Source organism: Rhinolophus hipposideros (assembly GCF_964194185.1).
Source record: "Rhinolophus hipposideros genome assembly, chromosome: X".
In the NCBI taxonomy this organism is placed as follows: Eukaryota; Metazoa; Chordata; class Mammalia; order Chiroptera; family Rhinolophidae; genus Rhinolophus; species Rhinolophus hipposideros.
Window position 1 is genome coordinate 115128884 of NC_138046.1, and position 19778 is coordinate 115148661.

General features: G+C 41.2%; 1 protein-coding gene across 2 annotated transcripts in view; it reads right to left on the minus strand.

Moving 5' to 3' along the window:
• Positions 1–19778, minus strand: part of CDKL5 (cyclin dependent kinase like 5) — a 159963-nt gene that overhangs the window by 8982 nt on the left and 131203 nt on the right. For both annotated transcript variants that reach the window (XM_081041887.1, XM_081041886.1), the window contains exons 12-16: positions 14554–15517; positions 10697–10798; positions 10328–10433; positions 7423–7546; positions 597–696 (exon numbers count right to left, since the gene is read on the minus strand). In XM_081041887.1, the coding sequence (XP_080898013.1) occupies positions 597–696; positions 7423–7546; positions 10328–10433; positions 10697–10798; positions 14554–15517 (1396 nt within the window). The remainder of the gene's footprint in view (positions 1–596; positions 697–7422; positions 7547–10327; positions 10434–10696; positions 10799–14553; positions 15518–19778) is intronic.

The following is a 19778-nucleotide window of genomic DNA, read 5'->3' on the forward strand; positions in this document are numbered from 1 at the left end:
CGGTTCCATGCAGCCAGCCCTGGATTCAAGTGGAGGGCTCCCAGGAGCTGAGACTCGTTGCATTTCACATTTCAATCACTGGGTAAACATGTCTTCCTACTAAAACAAGCTCTGAAATGTCAAATACTATCTCCTCTCTGTAACTCTAACCCAGAAGTGTACTTGTCAACGTGGGAATTGGACAACCAGCCAGGGGAGAATAATGAATGACAATTAGTTATGGCTTTCAGGATTTAAACACAAACCAAAACCATTTCCTAGGTTTTCACATATCTTTAACTCCCAGAGAGAAATGCTGCAGCTTCATAGTTTTTACATGAATACAAATCCACATGGATAAGACGTTAATTGACAGGCTTATCGTGTTCTCTCTCATCCAAATTCAATTCCTTCTATTCCTGGAGATTCTGTTGAATCTAGAAAAGGCTTTGTGAGAGGAGGATAGTTGTATAGAACTTGAGAAAGAAACATACAGTGTATGTCAAATTTCAATAAGAAAATAATTCACTTTGATTGCCACGTACAAAATGGAAACTACCCACAGACTAAATGCCGACTTGTATGCCATTGTATAGAGAAGTTGGCCATGTACTTACTGTTTGAGATTTCTTCTTTTTCTTTTTCATTGACTTGAAAAAACCTTGTTTTTCCTTTTCCTTGAGTTGTTCGGAATGACTAATGTTTTCAGGACTTTTCCTAAACAGAAAGACATTTTTATCATATTGCTCTTTCAATCATTCTCCTGCCATTATGTGACAAATATAATGAAGACTAAAAATGCCTGACAACAGGTTCGAATAACCATGAAGAATCAAACGCTCAGGTAAAGAGCCTCTAAAAAGCACAGGAGGAACTGAATCTAATCAACCATGGTTAATGATCAGCTCTTGGTACAGACTCACTGGAACTAGGAATTTGAACATTATTACAAATGATCTGTAACCGTTGCAGGACCATTTTCATGCTGTTGAAAAACCTCAGAATTAGAAAATTTGAAAAGCCTTAGGGTCTAAAGGACGCCTTTTCAGGAACCCTCCAAGGGAATGAGCAGAAACACTTTCATTGTCTTCATTTTTCTATTCACCTTCTTAAAACCAGCTCAACAAGTTCACTATTAGTGGCTTGCCAAGGTATTGAACATTAAAAAAAAAAAAAAAAATCAATGCTGCTACAGAAACATTATAAATATACGTAAAAATTGCCTGAAACTGGAAAATTCCTTTATAAAAAATCTTACATCTATTTATTAAAACTAAATAAAAAATAGATAAGGTAAGAAAAAAATGTGGACAGGATGAATGCTTAATACAAAGCGCTCTTTTGGAAAAATTCTCTAACTGAAAATACTGATATTAAGCTTCATACCACCGATACCACCAGGCATTTTAATACAAATAGGAGATATTAAAGGACAGCAAACAAGACACCCTAGCCCGAACAAGTTGGCTACTTGTTTGTTAACAGCAGCCCTATAGTACTTCATTTAATTCACAATCTTTAAAAAGCAACTCAACTGGTATTATTCGTCAAAAAGGCACGTTCCATGGGCTCTATTGTAAACCTGAATATCTATATGACCATGGAAAACCATTTTCTCAAATGATTGGATTCCTTCTCCTAGCTACTCCCTAAAATCAAGAGCAGAAACATTAAAGGTGATAGAGTTTCTTCATATTTATGGTTTTAGAACACTTCATAGTGATGAAGTTTCTAGAACATCTAAGAAAATATGAGCAAAGCAGCATCCTTTACTTGATTAAATTTGTGTGAAGGCAGAAAACATCTCCACAAACTATTACAGATATGCATGATAGAAAATACCAGGAAGCTATTAAAAATAAATCACATCTTCAAGGAATTTTCACTAATATGAATATTCAAACTATAATTAAGTGAAAAACGCCAGCATTCAAAACTTTCTACATAACATGAGCTTAACTGTATTTTAAAAAGTGAAGTGAATATATGTGTACACATACAGACATTTTAAAAAGGCAGGAAGAAATACAATAAAATCTTAATAGCTATCATCTCGGGGTAGTAGGATTATTGGTGATTTATTGTTTCTTCTTTTTAATTTCAACAACAAACATGTACCGAAGATATCATAAAAAGGTTTTATAATCCACAGAAAATTTATTTGAGAAACCAAGCATTCAAGATCAAAGACAACAAAGGAAGAGACAGAGAGAGCAAGAGCCAGTGAGGGAGAGAATAGGAAGTAAAAACCATGAGTGTTTGAAGAAGCAATGACTTTTTCTTCTAAAGTATTTAGCCTAAAAGTTAATGGGAATCCCAAGGAAGTAAAAACATGTACTATAGGTCCCAGTGTTCCTTAAACTCATTAGGACCTGAAATTTTAAATATTATTGAGAGTCCCAAATTCTGAAGCATAAGTTTTATAATACAACATAACCAATAAAATAACTAGAGTTGGAACTCTGAATGATGCATTTACAATTTGAAAGCTAGAAAACTTCAGACATGATGGAATGGGTGAGATGGAATAGTGAAATGTTACAGATACTTTAAGCTCAGTGTTGCAGTGCTGGGGAAGACATAGCCCCATGACAGACAGACTGGGCCTAGACCCTGGGAATTCGGTCCAAGTTTCTTACAACAAATACTTCTGAGATTAAGGAGACGAAACCCTCTTACATGAGGCCTAAAGACAAATGGCCCGAAACTCAATTCCAGGCTGCAGCATTCATTCCTGTGAGGGTTCTAGGAAATACAGCAGAACAGTATAGTTCACTGGAATCACAAAAGCAGGACCCTTAGGCTTGAAAGGAACCTCAGAGGGCATCTAGTCCAACCAGCAATACTATTTTTAATGTTCTGGAACTTCCAGAAGTTAAAGAATTATTTGCTTATGATATGGCTTACATAATGGGGTCTGCACAGTAGAGTGAGTAGTCAGATTAACAGGTAGAAGATTTTACCAATCAGAATGAAAGTCTACCAAAATCTCACAGGCCCGTTAAGGGCCAGTAGTAAAAGTGCTTTCTGCCAACCTAGGAAATCTCTAAGGGGGACACATACATTTATCAGGACTGCAACCTTAGGCCAGGAATGGGTGTTACTGCAAGAAAGCTAATGCTGGTGACAGAGGAAGTGAAGGCTTGAGACACTGGTCCTCGGAGGAGCAGGATGTGGGATGGGAAGAAGGGTCTATCCAGTAAGATAAAAGTGAGAGGATGGGGGTGGGGGGTAATGAAAGAGAAGGAACAGGACAAAAGCCCAGTGACTGCGGTTTCTTATGACCCCAAACAGAGGGAAGATGAATCAAAGACCCTCTGCAGGGTCTTTTCAGAGGCACTGGATAAACTCAGAACCCTGGGAAAGGGGAGATGATGAGCAAAACATCTTCAAACTGAAGCCGAGCGCAAGTGCTGGGGCCAAGATCCAGTCAGGGAAAGATCCCAGAGGCCAAACTGAAAAAGAAAATAAATTACCCTTGAACTAGAGGATGAAAGCTAGGAGTGAAGCGTGAGTGTGCATGCATCACAAGACATAGAAGGAAGCCAGAGATAAAGAGAAAGTGCAAGTGGGAGTGAGTGCGAGAGAAAACAAAGAGAGGGAGAAACTACACTGAAACAAACACATACAGAGAATTGACAGGAAATGTGAAGGGAGAAAAGCCTGGGGGAGAGGATCAGAGACAGAGATGGACAGAAGCTGGCTGGAAGGCGGGCACCTGAAAAGCTGTGTGCTGTACGAAAGAATGCACAGAGAGACTTGAACACTTACAACCAGTAACACACAACCAGTAACACACCAAATGGGTAAGAGTGTGTCCCACAGTTTACCTCAAATGTGAATTCTGGACCTGGTATGAATTCTACCTGGTATGGTCAACACTTATGTGCTGAGCTGAGCTAACTGCACAGGCAACAACAGATGGGTCCCAGAGGAGTGGCACAAGAGAAGAGCAAGTGTGTGACCACAAAACTCTCCAGGACAGGAGCTTTACAAAGGCCCACCTAGCACCTTATCGGGGCTGATAAAATGGCAGGGGGTGGGGAATGATGGCAGTGCAAGGCTAACAGTCTCCTTCCTGCACAGTGATGGCACGCAAACAGTCTCATACAACACCTACTTCTCTAAGTGGTCAAGAGCAAAGAGAGGATTTACAAGACTCACCTAAAAAAGGGAAGGAATTAAAACTGACTAATCAAAGTCAACCACCACTGAGAGTACTTTGTGCCAGGCCCTGGGTTAGGTGTTGGAACTACAGAGAAAAATAAAAAGAGAAGAGTGACTTCAAGCCGCTCGCAGACTCGTCAGGAGACCCCCAGGTTTGACAGAGGGTCAGACTTCTGGGGCCTCAGTATAATCGCTCTGGCAGCAGTATGAAGCTGAGCTGAAGAGGAGAGGGGCATTAAATACTCTGCGACACTTTCCCTGCCACCTCCCCTGCTCTGGCAGTGTGACTAGGGTGGTCAGTTAATGTCTGAGAAAAGAAAGTCAGTGAATAATTTTGGGACTTATGGTGGCAAGCTATAATGGATACCAATATATTCATAACTTTGCAAGAAGAAAAAGCCTGGGATTGTGCAAGTGAGTGACAGCAATTCTTCACTTAACTTCTTCACTTAACTACTGGGATTTCTAATTAATTTGGTTTAATGTTTAAGCATCAATTTTTAACCCAATTTTGACAGCAGTCTTTCTAAATGTATTTATACACTTTGTCTTCTTAAGCAAAGTAAGAGCAGCCTATTTTATAAATATATACTCTACATGGATATCTAGTCTATCTATGAAACCATAAGGGCTAGAAATGATTTTTCTCACTGGGGACTGAGAAAAGGCAAAAATACCCTTCTTCTCTCCACGACTATTGTTCCAGATCTTTCTTCCTCTGCACACTGTACTGTTACCTGGGACGATTTCTTGCCTGACAACCCCAGTGCCAACAGCTAAAACTGTGCATAAAAGAAGAATAAATAGGCTCACAGGGAGGGTGGAGGTGTTTTCCCATTAGTAAAGATGATGAACCTGACTGCATTTTTCTTGTTCTGAGATATTCTGGCTTATTTCCCAGTTTTTAAATGGATTCTAGATAGCTGAGATGACCAGAATAACTACTCTGGATATTATACTACGATATCTATTTATTGCTTTAGAATATGACATAGTAGCTTGAATTTTTTCATTATAAGAAACGTATATAGTGTACAAATATTCTCTTCCCAAAAGAAACGTAAAGTACCACTATCAAGGAGAAACAGACTGCCCTTAGGTAAGTGACCATTTAGAAACAGCAATTCACTATGTTACGGCAGCAAGGCTCGTTCATGTTTTTGTAACAGTTATCAAACTGTGTTTCTCTCGAATATACACAATATGGTGAACCAGTGAGAGATCCTGTTCAGGAAAAACAATCAGGACAAGTCAAGCTTAATGAATGACTTAGACTAAGTTAGATGTGATGCATGAAGGAGAAGTATCATAGCAGCATTATTAGCGGGGGCAGTGGGAACAAAAGAATACAGCAATTCGTCGCTGGTAATTCTGGTACTCTCTCAAGCCTCATAACAGCAGTATTAGAGTATGGATGACTCGATGGAGACTTGTCTAAAGTTCAAAATCCCAACTGTGCCTCTAATTCTTTTTAGAACAACTGCTTTCAGGTTTTTACACATATCTAGGTCTAAACAAGCTCTACTCAAACTGATTATAAAAAAGACAGAAATGGTATGTTGTTAATACCACCTATCCTGTATTTCGATGGTCTTGATCTGACCTACCTAATTTTCACAGGACTCTTTTAGTCTGGAATTGATACTCTTTGAAACCATCACTACTTCATTATGCAATGACCAAGAGGAAAACTAATTCTTTCTGTACTTCCATATTCTCATACTTTAGATACTATTTCATGGCTTGTTAGAACCACACTTGAAAACTGTCAATGCTGGTAACTCAAACAAGTTATACCTGTGCTCCTAGGTTAATGTGTACGAGTAGAAGAGCTTGTCTAGTCACTTGGAGAAAGAACGCACCAAAGTTTATCAGGAAAAGTGAGGTGTGACCTGACAAGTCATACTGAAGTAAAGGATATTAATGGTAAAAACTGCTCACATGATCAAGACACAAGGGGCCAGACCCTCTCTAGGTGCTTTTGATGTTTTATCCCATTTAATGATACTAACCCTATGAGGGAGGTGTTCTTCCTAGCCGTTTCGCAGATGAGGAAACCAAGGCACAGAGAGGTTCAAGTCACATGGCCAGAAGGTGACATTACTCAAGATACTCTATTTCCGGAGTCTAACCTCTTAGCCACTAATGTTAAAACTCTCATTTTATAAATAAGGCAATGGAAGTAAAGTGTGCTTATACAAGCAAAAGTATTTATAGCTTTAAAAAAGTTTTTGTTATTGTTTTTAAAATAATTAAGTTATTGTCACCATCGGGCATGGGAACACTGAAACCTCGATATAACCCTGCCAACAGGGTCCAAATTGTGAAACCACATAGAGTCAGGAGAACTGACCTAAGATCCTCCTGTGACTTCTGGCAACAAACACCAGACATAGGCTCTCTGACCAACTGGTTCTATTCTGAATCTGGTGTGTTTCAGTGATGCAGCATTTTATTCTCTTCATGGAGAACTTGGTAGCTCTATGAAGTACACGAACGCCCCTCACTAGATTCTGGGCAGTCTTTCTGGGCAGCTGAGAATATAAAATCCGCATTACTATTTTTAAAAAGTCCTTACTCCCCAGACAGATCTGCTAATGAGACTTGATACACGTTATAATTCTCTCCCTAAATTTTTATTACATATGACACAAGAAGATACAAGGATAAACAAAGCTGGCGCATCACTTTAACCTCTGGCTACCATTACGCTTTTGTGGGAGCATAAAGGGTTGTTTCCCTATTTCTATCTTTTCACCCTGAAAAAAGTCAGGTGGCACCGAGGTGAAAGGCACGCGCTGTGGAGTCAGACCCACGTAGTTCTAGATCCTGGCTCCCTCCTCCCTGTTACTGGCTGCCAAGCACCAAGCAAGCTCCTTACCTTTTCCAAGCTGCAGTTTCCTCATCTGTAGAATTGGGAGCCACCCCACTGTGAGAACTGAGTGAGACAGGGCACAGAAAGTGCTAAGCAAAGTGTCTTCTACGTCATTCAATAGCAACAAAAGAGGAGACATCAGTCATGTCAGAAGAACGCAATGGAAGACTTATGAGGTATTTACTGACCCAGGAGATTTTTTTCCCCTTTAACACAATATTTAATATTAACGTTGAACTTGAGAGAAACCATTACAAATAAGGAAAAATCACATTTTCCTCAACAATCTCTCTTGAGAAAGAAAGGCCTAGCAGGAGAAAGAATGCTAAAAAGTTTATCCAGAATTTCTTTGAAATCTCAAATCTCCAAGCAGGAAAAAGAGTGGAAACCAAGGCACTCACCATGGATCGAACGCCGGTTGTCTTTTTGAGTGGTTAGTTCCAGAACTGCTTTCTGATGGTAGGGAAGAAACTCTGGTTGACACGTTATTCTCATGGAAAGAATTATCTGGACGTGGAGATGGCACTGAATAAAGAAAGACTAAGTCACTGATGTACTCTTTTGGTCAAAGCAGTTCTCAAGTTATTCCACTGCATTTTCTCTCACACAAATAAAACACACAAACAGATTAAGTCAAATCCTCATCCGCTCCTCAGATAACTTTTGTGTTTTCTGACGGTGGAGGTATCCCAGGGGACACTCCCCTGACCCACACTGCTTCTAAGAGTAACGTGCGAAGGTCAGTTCACACCAGGCAATATATATCACATCAGCAGGCAATATAAATTGACCTGTCAGTTGATAAACTGAAAAACATTGTAGGATATTTAAAAACATGAATATGAGAGCCCTCCCCTTTACTGTTTTGACATTCTTTGAGGTTGAGGCTTTCTTACATCATAGACCCAACTATGCGAAATCTATTCTTAGTCTGAAGCGATGCTTAACAATATGTATGCTGGAATGTACAAAGTACCATTTAAGTCTTGACATTTGGGAGGTAGCATCGATTTCATATTTTTAAAACTAGTTTAAAACTAGTTCCAAAGAAATTTGGTTACTTGTACGAAAATACTATTTTTTTCTCTGAGTTCTTAATCCAGGAATGAACAGAAAGATAAACGACAATGTATGTGAGCAAACACTTTTCTGCCTCTTTTTTTTTTTTTTTTTTGAGGAGGGAGTTACTACCTTTTTATGTCAATTTCTAAGCTTGGTCATAAGTCAAAATATATTGCAAATTTCATCACAAAAGGAATATACAAGCTGTATATCAAGAACAATGACACCATTTCACTTGCCTCTTGACCAGTGGGACTGAAAATGGGAAGTATTCTGAAAACATCTGTCATTTTGGTGATACCAACTATATCTTAATCCAGTTAGATTTAGTAGCATCATTGAAATGGCAGCTGTCGCCAGATGTTTTGCCTAGTTAAATATTTTCCTTCTATTTTTAGACTTTCTAAAATAAAAATGTTCTGCCTGCCAGACCCTGAAATGGATTATGAAGAAGATGAATGAGGGGCTTTGCTGATATTAAGTAATTTAATTCATTTGCAACCAAAATAAAACTGTGTTTCCAGAGATGAAAGACTAATTAATTTAAAACTCTGTTAACATTTTATATTAAAGTATATTCTCCAGACATCGATAGAAATAACACATGTATGGTCCGTCTTGGAAGTAAAACTTATAGTGACAGAAGAAAAGGCTTTAGCTCATGTATGCTACAATATTTTGTTTTAATTAACTTTAATCTTAATTAAAATTTTAGTCTCCTAAGATTCTAAAGTAACCATGGCATGAGACAAAAATAATAAATGCATTAAAAGGCATATTCAACGTCGTAGGCTGTTTTCAAAGGTGGGGCTGGGAGGGAACAAAGCAGCCTAGTCACTCAATATACATTTAGCCTTGAATAACACTTGTATGTATTTATTTAGCTCAGGTTCCTGGTTAAAATGATCAAGCAGCTGTCCATATCCCCTTCCCCAATTCCTGCCCTTTTTCTGCTGTCCTCCCAAATCAACAGCAGTGAGAAGCCAGGCAATATGGGTGTGGGTGGCTGTAGAAGGTTGAGGTGACCCTTGAAACCTTTGAGACGCGGAGCCTCCCAGACCTAAGACCTTGCCCCGCCCTAATGGGGTTGCTGTCTGTCTCCCCACTAGGGTCCCACTCTATTCCTACATCGCTCCTCGAAGGGGATGCCTTTTTCTGTCAATATCTCCTAAATCCATACAGCCCCCAAAGCATCTGTTTTACTTGTCTGTTAAACATCGAAGTACATTTTAAAGGCTTGTAAGTACACTTGAAGATTTTCTTTCACTCAATCAACAAATATTTATGAAACTACCAGCCAGTGTGCTAGTGAATGAGAGTGAAAGAGAAAAGATAAAGGGCCTCACAATCTTGTGAGAGAAATGCAGACAAAGAATCGGTACCATGTGTGGCCTGTGTGGTGTTAGAGGCCTAGACAAGAACCACGGGTGGAACAGAGGAAACTTCACTTCGCTTGGGTGAGCAGGGAAGACATCACACTGCAGAGGACCTCCAAGTAGAATCTTTAAAGGGACAGAAACAAACGATCCAGGCAGCAGGAGTGTTTCAGGCCAGCAGAGAGCATGGCCTGTGTGAGTCCCACAGGCGGGGCACTAGAGAGGAGGGGGAGCAGCTGGAAAAGATGCAGGGCCAGCACATGGAAAGTCTGGAATGCCATCCTAGGGAATTCAGATTTTGTCCTGACACCAATGGGAAGCCACCAGAGGATCTCAGCAGGTGAGAGACAGAGGACTGGGGGAGGGGGGATGGAGGGCAATGGGTTGCCTTGCTCGATTTATTTTCCTGTAGCATTTATTACCTTTTACTGCTCTAATAATTATTGCATTTAGTGTTGCTCTCTCCCCATGAGAATGTGAGCTCCGTGAGGGGGAAGACCTTTACGTGTCATGTTTTAAACTAGAACAGGGCCAGGAACATAGGTGATATCGGTAAGTATTTTATTACTTATTCGAATGAATGAATGGGGTGGTCAGAACACAGCTTTAGAAGGATCATTCCAGGGACCGTTTTGATGGTGACCTTGGAGGTAGGAAGATCAGATGGGAGGCTAATCAAGTCTGAAGCCTCGAGGACCTGAAGTAAGACAGAGGGACCCGAAGCTGGGAGAAGTGTTACAAGGTGACAGTGCAGGTGAGAATGACGCTGACCTGAAGCCAGGGCAGTGAAATGCAGTGTGTGTGGGGTGGGCTGGAGGTGCAGTGAGGGGCAGAGGAGAGAGGCGTTGGCGCGAGGGGCCAGGCTTACCTCGGTAGAAGCTGCCAACTCTCCTTGGAACAGGATCATTGTACAGATGTCTATTTTCTTTGGGGGCGGTGCCATCATCAGGGTGAGGGTCATGATACGCTCCACCCTGAGACAGGAAACAGGTTTATATAAACAGCCTGTGAACCTAGGACAGTGCCTCATTGATCTCTGATTTAATCAAGGATCTTTTAAAGAGAACACTCAGAATTATGGCATGAGGAAAACGATTTACTTTATAAGCCAGTCCAAATTATTTGTGGGAGATTGGGTATGACTACATTTTAAAAAATAGGCTATCATGACATCGAATGATCAATCTTTACAGACAGGTTTTATCATAAAACGGTAGCAACTCTGGAGAATTCAGACCTCAGACTTCTGCCGCGCATGGAATGAAGAAGTGCCTTCTCTGGAGGGTTCTTTAACAGAAGATCGTGCCACAGTCATCTCTGGAGGAAGTTGTTCCCCGGGCTGGAAGTCAAATTTAGAAGGATTTATAAGATTGCCCTTATAAATGATGAAAGTCATCTAAATTGCCCTGGGCTTTATTTGGTATAACCAGTACCTTAACTGACTTAAAAAAAAAAAAAAAAGCTAGCTGGCTAAAACACAGATTGTCCCATAAGAGTGAATCATCTGATGAATGTAAAATAAGTCAAACAAATGTCACACAGATGGAAAGTGAAATTCTCATTAAAGTTAAGGCAAGTAGGGAATGAATTACTCTGAAAATAGTTCAATTAATTATTAAAAACAAAGAAAATTATCTTCCCAATATCTAGACAGTCATGGTTCTGAGCAGCACTCTAATTAGAAATTCTATTAGTTAACCCAAAATTTCTCTAGCAGATTTTAGGCTGAGTTTTCCAAAAAGAACTGTACAGAATCAAAACTCTTTTTCATGAAGGACTTATATGGCAGATTCAGATGAAAACTACAGTCCTTTAAATGTATCAAGGAATCGAATCAATACTCTTAGTAATTTCTGTCGTAAAATTCCCTAAGTACTATAGCTTGTGTACTTAAGGTTTCCTCTGAATCTCCTCCAGGATAACAGTACTTATATTTCATGTATTTTCATTATCACGACAGCACTCATCTCCGGAGACACGACCTATTTCTTTCAAGGAAGTGATTCACAAGCTAAGAGTAGCCTTGGTCCATAATGGTGTTCAATGAGGAAAAAAGTAGCATTTTCTACACTTGGAAAAAAGATTAAGGAACAAAATTAGCAAGCCATTAAGAGGAGTTAGCTGCATTACACTATCTGTACATCGGGCACAGAACGAGTATTACGTTGAGCCTTACGTGATGTATCAAAAATATTTTATTTAGAATTTAAATTATGAGTCTCTCTTTCTCCCACTCACTCCCGAAATGTATTATGAAAGGATCCTAGGCAGGAAATTAACCAATGAAGCCTTTCTTCTTCTTTCCACTTTGTGACAAAAATCTCATGAATTTTATCACCTGTATTGTTTACAAAGGCCTCTAAAAAGTATTCTAGAGAACAAATGATTTACATCTAATCTAAACTCTTCAGTGCTTAGTGTCAGTCCAGTCCCCTTGCTCTTGAATGTGGCCACAATACTTTGCAAGAGAGTGATTTCCATCATTTATTCACAGCTTTAGTTACTTGTTAAGCTTTCTGCCGTCTTTGTGCCTTGTAACTTGTACTCTCTGGCAGCGTGGCACTGTACCTCCTGAACTGGACTTAAAAATCAGTATAACAGTTGGATCTGTGCTTAGCCCACACTAACTGTTTATAATTAGCTTATTTCCACCATGTTCACAAAGTCTTTTTTCTGGAACTCTCAAAGAGCAGTCCACTTGTCATTTTTCCTAGTTAAAGCCTTTTGTTTTTCTTCTTCTGTGTGTACACTGTGCTTAGTGCTAGCATTCTTTACCTGGGTTTGACCTCCATCTAACGTCTCCGCGCAGCTGCCAGGCTATGGAGCACTTTCTAGGCCCTAGAGGTTCTCTCCTCTCCAGAGGGACTCTTCCGACCACCACTCTGACTCCAACCATGGCATCTCCTGCCCGTCTCTCACCTGGGCACCAGATGATCTTTCCAAGCTTGTGCAAAACACCTCTGCCTAGGGGCCCAGGGTCACTTCATCCTCAACATGTCAGCATGATACAGTGCAAAGAGCGCTGGCCAAGGACCAGGACATTGTCTCATGATCCCTGCTCCGCCCTGAACTACTTGGGGAAACTTGGGCAACCCAGCCAACTTGCTCATCTGTGAAATGAAGAGGTTGAATTCAGTGACTTCAAAAGTCCTCTCTTCTACTCTGAAAAGAAGCTCCTACAAAAGCAACCTTGAAGACTTCCTTTTTCCTATATGCAGTCCTTCAATTCACAAGTCCCATTGTTTCCACTCCTGAGGAAGTCTTTAAGACCCACTCTTTCTCTGTTTTCCCACTGGTACTGAGTCCAGAACACACTCTCGTCTTCTCATGCTTGGATTATTGCAAAATCCACCCCAAGTCTTGCATGTTCATTCCAGCAATGTGGAATAAGTTGCAATCCTCACAGCACACCATGCTATTTATTACCCTCCTCCTCCTTGCAACGCTCTTTCCTGCTCTCCCTTTGAGCCTCTTTCCTGACGTCGACTCCATTTTCTTCCGAGTTAAGTCCCAGAAGGCTCCCTCAGATAGATGCCAGCTCCCTTGGGGGCCTCCTGCCACCCTGCCTGGACTGTGTCGCTTCTCCCTGTGCCCAAGGCATACATACCTCTAGCACAGCGTGGGCATGCAGGCTCACAGTATTTTAACAACCTATCCGTTGGCAAGGGTGCGACCTCACCCCGGCCCACACACTCCAAGAGGACAGGGACCACATCATTTTCAGCATTCTCATTAGAGCCTATCATGGAGCCTAGCTCTTCCCAGGGCCTAGGTCAGTCAGTGCCTGAACACATCTTCATTCTCTAGCCATCCAAATCCTCTCCACATCCTAGCTCGGAACAAGCCCTTTCATTGCCCCTAAAGCCATTTCTGACTGCTCCTGCTCACAATGCTCTCTCCCTGTTCTCAACTCCTATTTATAGCCAGTGCCATAATAATGTGCTTCTTAATTATTTCATTGTTATCATGTATAATTTAATCTTCCCTGAGAGAAGTTTCTCAAGGGCAAGAACCCTACCTCAGACTCTTCTGAGCGCCCGAGAATACCCAGCATAGAGGTGTTCAATGTCTAAACAACAGCCCCCACCATTGCAGCAGCAGCAGCAACAACTTTCACACTTACCGTGACGGGCCCTGGGCACTTTCTACACCGTCTTTAATTCTTACAGCGAACCTCAGATGAGGAATCTGAGGCACAGAGAGATGGGATCCCTTTCCCAAATTCCCCAGTTTGAAGCACCTGGCTTCCCAGCCGGACTTATCACCGCCAATGCCCTCTCCCCAGCACTGAGCCTCCCATTACATAATCCAGCCATGTCTCCTGGGGTTCTGACGCACGCCCATGAACCCGTTTCCACAGCCTCTGAAAGGGGACTACTTTCCCTACACGAATCTATTTGCTTCTTCTGACGTTGATTTTTTCTGCCTTCACTTCTTTGTTGCAGGTAAAATGTTTCACATCACTAAACATAATTTTAAAAAACATGTTCTGTCATAAGAATGCTGCTGCTTTTAAACAAGTGAGTGTCAGCTCTAGAATCTGAAGATCAGTAAGATGGAGGAAGTATGATGCTAAAAACATTGCCTTGAGATTTAAAAACAATCCAAAAGACTAAAAATTAACATTTATCCTGGTCCGAAGTTCAATTTAGCGATAGCTCTAGATACATTTACACCTTTTCAGTTCATTTAAGATATTGAGTGACATCTTAGCAAAGGGTTTGGTTTAAGCAAATGTGGTTTGGAGAGATTAGAGGGAAATCCCCATATTCACACTGATTTTTGAGAAAATTAAAAAACTAGCCCATATAGCCAATGAATTCTATAATAAATCAAAATAGGAGTCTCTCAATCAAATATGCCAGAAAGGAACATTTAAGAAATGAAACAGATTTCTAAAAAGGAGCTTTCTGAGTTCTCAACAACTGGCTTACATCATTTTTGTTTTTAACAGATTAGTCCTTCAAGTACTGCTTCCCAAAATGCATCCTGTCAAGAATGTCTAACCTCCTGCAGTAGGGAAAATTGCAGACTGACCCCTGCACCACCTTCCCATGGTGAGCCAATAGGTTCAGGCAAGGCCCTCAGCTGTACCTGAGGTGATAAGAGCTGCAGGCTGTTGGCTCTGGCCGCCATCCCTTGCCCTATGCTCAAGCTTCCGTCCAATCCTTTGGCTCTCACTTTGTCCCGGGTCACATACATGGAATGCCTATGTGGACGCTGCTGGGAGGAGAAAGGGCTGGTGTAGCCCAGCCCATAAGAAAAGGATTCATGAGGTGTAGACAGTGAATGGGAATGGCTGTCCATATGCTCAGGCAGCTTCAACTCCTCCATAGTTTTTGAGTGCCTGGCTGTGGTTCGGCGTGAGTCGAGAGTGCCCTCACTTCGGTTATTTCTCCCCAAGGGGCTGAGCAAAGTTCTCGTGTCGCTGTGCCTGGTGGGGGTTGGGCTGGTGGGAGAGTTCAAGTCCAAGCAGCTGGATGGGAAGTACCTACTGGTATTGGACTCTGCAATTTGGGCCCTGGCTTCGGAAAGGTTGCTTACAGACTTGGAGTCACTCAACGCCCCGTGGCTTTTGGCCTTGGTCCGGTAGGAGGGACTCCTAGAGGACTGGGGAATGGTGTCAATGTAGCTGTGACGACTCTGCTTTTCACTGGGCTGCAGTGTCCCGGCTTTGCTCTGAGAGCTTTCCATAAATGAGTGGCGGTTCTGCTGTGATCTGCTGCTCGACTTGAGGTACTTTGTGCCTGGGCCTTCTGAAGGCTTTGGGTCAATACTGAAATCAAACTCTGTCTTTGACTTGGCTTCTTTTGGGCTGAGAATGTGTGGTAAGTTGTTGTTGGTAAGATCTTTGCTGGTAGACCCAGGTTGGCTGCTTGCTTGGTAGGTTTTGGTGTGCATGGGACTAAGAGTAGCTCCAGCAAGGTTTCCATTCAGGAAGCTTTCGTTGGCAGGAAGACCTTCATCAGCCCGGGGCAGACCCACACTCAGGTTCTGGATGTCCTTGCTGTTAGATCTGTGGTGAGACTGCAAAGCGGAACTTTTGCTGGCTTGGTTTCTATGTTAAAATAAAAAAAAAAAAAAGTACATTAGTTTTCCTCAATAGTAGACACACAAAAAGTATCATAAAAAAGAGAACAAATACTTACAACACTTCAAAGATGAAAACATGTAAATCTCTCAAACTCATGTCAACAAATAACAAGTAACCATAAGAAGTAAGTGCCTCGGATCAAGTCTCTCTGCAACAAAGCACTGGTCCTGATGAAATATTTTGGCATCCTCGAAAGCGCAGCTAACTGGCTGTCAATACAGTTTCTAACTGATAATCTGGGAAAACATGCTTTTGCCCACATGTGTGTTTGTTATAGAACGCCTGATCAGAAGACAGTTGAGTTATAGACAAACTCTTTATGATTCTTATGTCTGCTTATGTCAGAAGGCAACATTTAGACTTGAAGGCCACGGTGTTCCTTGAGCTTCATTTTTATTTGTTGAACTCACAGCCTGTCTCAGTAATACATACTCACAGCATATACACACAGACACCAGCAGTATCTCTTTCGTCTTTAGCCCATATCATCAAAGAATGAGAATTCTAGCAATGCACTCAATAAAAGAAAATGACACTCTAAAAAGAAATGTAAACTGCCTGGTGGGGTTTGTTGGAAAACATGAGGATCAATGTTTCTGTTTTCGAGAAGTGGCAATACTTGGGGTACATCAGATACCTCCTTGCACATTCAATAGGAATGAGTCTCTAATTGGATCACAGGGATCTAAAGAGTTCATTTCTCTCTAAAGGACGCAATTTTATTCTCTTCTTCACTTCACACATCATTATTCCAAACTGACCGAGGTCTTTAGGATTTAAAGCTTCATTTCCTACCTGGTTTAAAATACAAAATATAAACCCAGAGGAAAACCTTGTCCTTTATTTGAAAGCTGAAACTGTCATCCGAGCAAGGTTATTTTGTTCTATTGCAATTATTTGAAGGATCAAATTATAGTTTGAGATAGGTGAGAATGTTTTTAAATGAAAAATAATTCCCTTTTTACTATGCATTTAGAAAATTTTCTTGCAAATATTGTTATTGCTAAGGATGGTTTGACTTGGGAGTTTTTTTCACATCACATGCTAATGGAGAGAAAAGTCACTTTTTTCCCTGTAGAAAGGTAATCTGTGAACCTATGCCTTCCCATTTCTCCTGAGAATCCACTTGCTCAGGCATCAAAGGTAAGGGACCTTTCCCTCTGCTCCTACCTTTCAGTGTTAAAAAGGATCTGATACCAAGCAAGCCTGTACCAGTGTGCAAGGCCCCACCTTCTAAGTGTACTCACTAATCTCTTGTCTTTGGGTCACAAGAATTGCAGCATTAAATAAGTCACTTAAATACAAGCTAACTAAATGGCAGATCTCAGACCCAGAAAGAAGTTACAAAGAAAGGAAAAGTTTCACTTTCTGTTAAATGATGTTAACAGAGTCTATCCCTGGGTTAATATGGGACAGTCCCCGAATCCTAAAGGCAGATTTTACATCATTAGTCTGTCAACTTATATCTTGGCAACTAAAATATCTTAGCAACTTTCAAAACCCTACACAATGATAGACCAATAGTCTCACCCATAAATACATATGATTGTGTTGGTTAGTCTCCACTTGCCCAACCCCCCGTCCATTCTCCACTCCTCTCTGCCCCATCCTGGGCTTCAGCAGCCCAACTCTGCAGACTACATCACCCAGGCTCCCTTGCTGCCTAACTCTCAGGTGGGCTTAGCAGCGCAAGGGGCTGGGGGCTGCCCTCCCTCCTCCTTCCCAGCATGGGCACCCTGACTCAGATCATAGCTGTGTCCCTCCAGATTACAGATCCCTGGTGGGTGAGGGGGGGGGGGCGGGGCTCCTCCTGCCTGGCTCCCCTGAGCTCTCATAATCTTATTTCCTCCCCTTTTCCTGCCAGGCCTAAAAAGAGTAATAGCAGAGATAACATGCAGATATTGTGAAATGTCTGAAGCTCCAAAGAGGGCCAGAAAAGGAGAGAGAAAAGTGAAGACGGCTGCTAGTTTTTGAAAACTCTTGGAAAACACTGCTCTCAATGAGGAGCATGGACTTATACGTTAGGAAGAACATAGTCATAACGATGTAAGCTACAATTTCTAACAGGAAAAGCAAGACGAGCAAGTTAAGGTAGAAATATTTGTCAAAAAGTTAGGTTTCCCATAAATGTACTAAGAGTCTAAAGCGCTATCACAAAAGTTACTGTCTTGATATTAACCTGAAGGCATTAAGCTTTGCACATAATTCCTATGTAGAAAGGGCATCAAGTTGTCTTCAAATTGGAGCCCTGCCAAAGCACAACAATAAAAAACTGCTTCAAAAATTCCATAGATCTCTTTGATACACAACTGTAAGGAATCTGTGTTAAACTGACAACCTCTTAAGAGGATTTAATATATAAACTCTTCTTAAATGGTTGGCTGGAAGGAAAGTAAAGGAAAGACAGGTAGACAGATAGCTAATCTCTTTAGTTAAAATAACTTTTCAAAGCAAACATTAAAGATACAAAGCCACATTTTTATGGAGAAGTCTGGCAGAGCAGGACTGGTGAGAGGGCAGTGAAGGGTAGGCTGAAGCACCATGCCGCCATGTTTAAGACGAACTTCAGATGAGTCTGAAGGAAACTTAGGCAGGGGCTAGGTAATGCAAGAGTCCACTGCCTCTCCTACAGAGACATGAGCTGCGACGACGACAGAAGACAGGGTGTGCATGTCTCAGGGACAGGGCAGGGGAGAGTGTGATTGGCAGCCAACTCTACAATGGTGCTGGGAAGTCCAAGGAAGCTATGGTCTGTGTAGAATTAGTGTTCCCAGCAAGAAGGGCTTCCATGGAGGAATAAGGACCATAGACAAGTGTGGAGAAAAGGACATTTCCAGATACACATAAACTAAGATCATTGCTAGATAAACCATTTAGGACTTTTTCTTTAATGTATTCAACATGATGTCAAGACCTAAAAATGAATTTTTCCAGAGATTTTTATTTACTTATAATTTCTGTTCTCATCTGCTTCAAAAAGGGATTTGGGAGGACTCCTCAAAGACCCATATAAACCACATTTGCATCACCACACACATCCTCCTTGATAGATTAAAGAGGGTTCCCAAGGAGAGGCCTGGATCCCCACTGGGGATCTTTCAAGTGAGTCACTGGAGGACGAAGACACAGACCCCATTTCATGGTAGTCTGTGTATTCTACTAATCATCACTACAACACAAATCAACAACCAGTCTACTGAACTTCATATCATTGGGATCCTTTTTCTTTGCAAATGTAAACTAGAGGAGTCAAGTGACAGTTACAGTAGAAGGGAGACCAAAGCACTGGACCTGGGGGCGATCCCAGATAAGACAGGCATAATGCAAAGGAGCAACCAAAAGATGAACACTGTGCCTCGACTTAGTGGCCTAAGTTCTCACGCAAACAGACAACAAAGTGAACACAAACTCAGTTAAAAAGAATTTGAAATTGCTCCTAGGCCTCCTTTAAAAACTGCAGGTAGTTTATAAGGTGTGAGGGCAACAATACCAGAACTAATCATTTTAAAGAGAGTAAACAGCTCTAAAAAAACAATCGCACAGTTAAGCAGAGAAAACATCGGATAAATGGTTATTGCCAATTTATGAATGCACTCACAGATCTAAAAAGTACCAGGTCTTGAACTTTCAAAATTCCACTAGATTACGAATAAATGTTCTACAACGAGAGAAAATTGGGGGATAATCGGAGAAAATTTATATCCAAAAAGCTTCACGTTAAGAATTACTGTTTTCTATTTCTCTTCTAACAGTAGATGAGACCAACTATTTCCTATCTCCCATAGTCTAAGCAACACCAAGTGACAAGACCACTTTCTTGGGAGAGGAAGGAAGACAGGGAGCCCATGACAAGCACACTGCCCTCCAGTAAATGCAGCCAACAGAATCAGGGAATGGCAGTTCTGGGGACAGAACCTGATTGCATGGTCCAATCCCTTGTGGGTCCCTCCCCCTCCCCAGGAAACAGAGATTTGTTTTGTGGTTGTTTGTTTGTTTTTTAAAGATTATGCTGGAAAATTATATTTTAAAAAGCACCAATTTGAATCACTGTCTTCCATACTGACTTTACTATTTCCATATTCTTATTCTTATGAAAAAACAACTTCTCAACTCAATAATTAAAAGACAAGAGCAACGAAAACACAAGATCCTTCTAGAGAGCCAGACCTACTTGGTTCACTTGCAAAGATTATCTTTAGTGCCTCCCCACCCACCTATGCTTGGT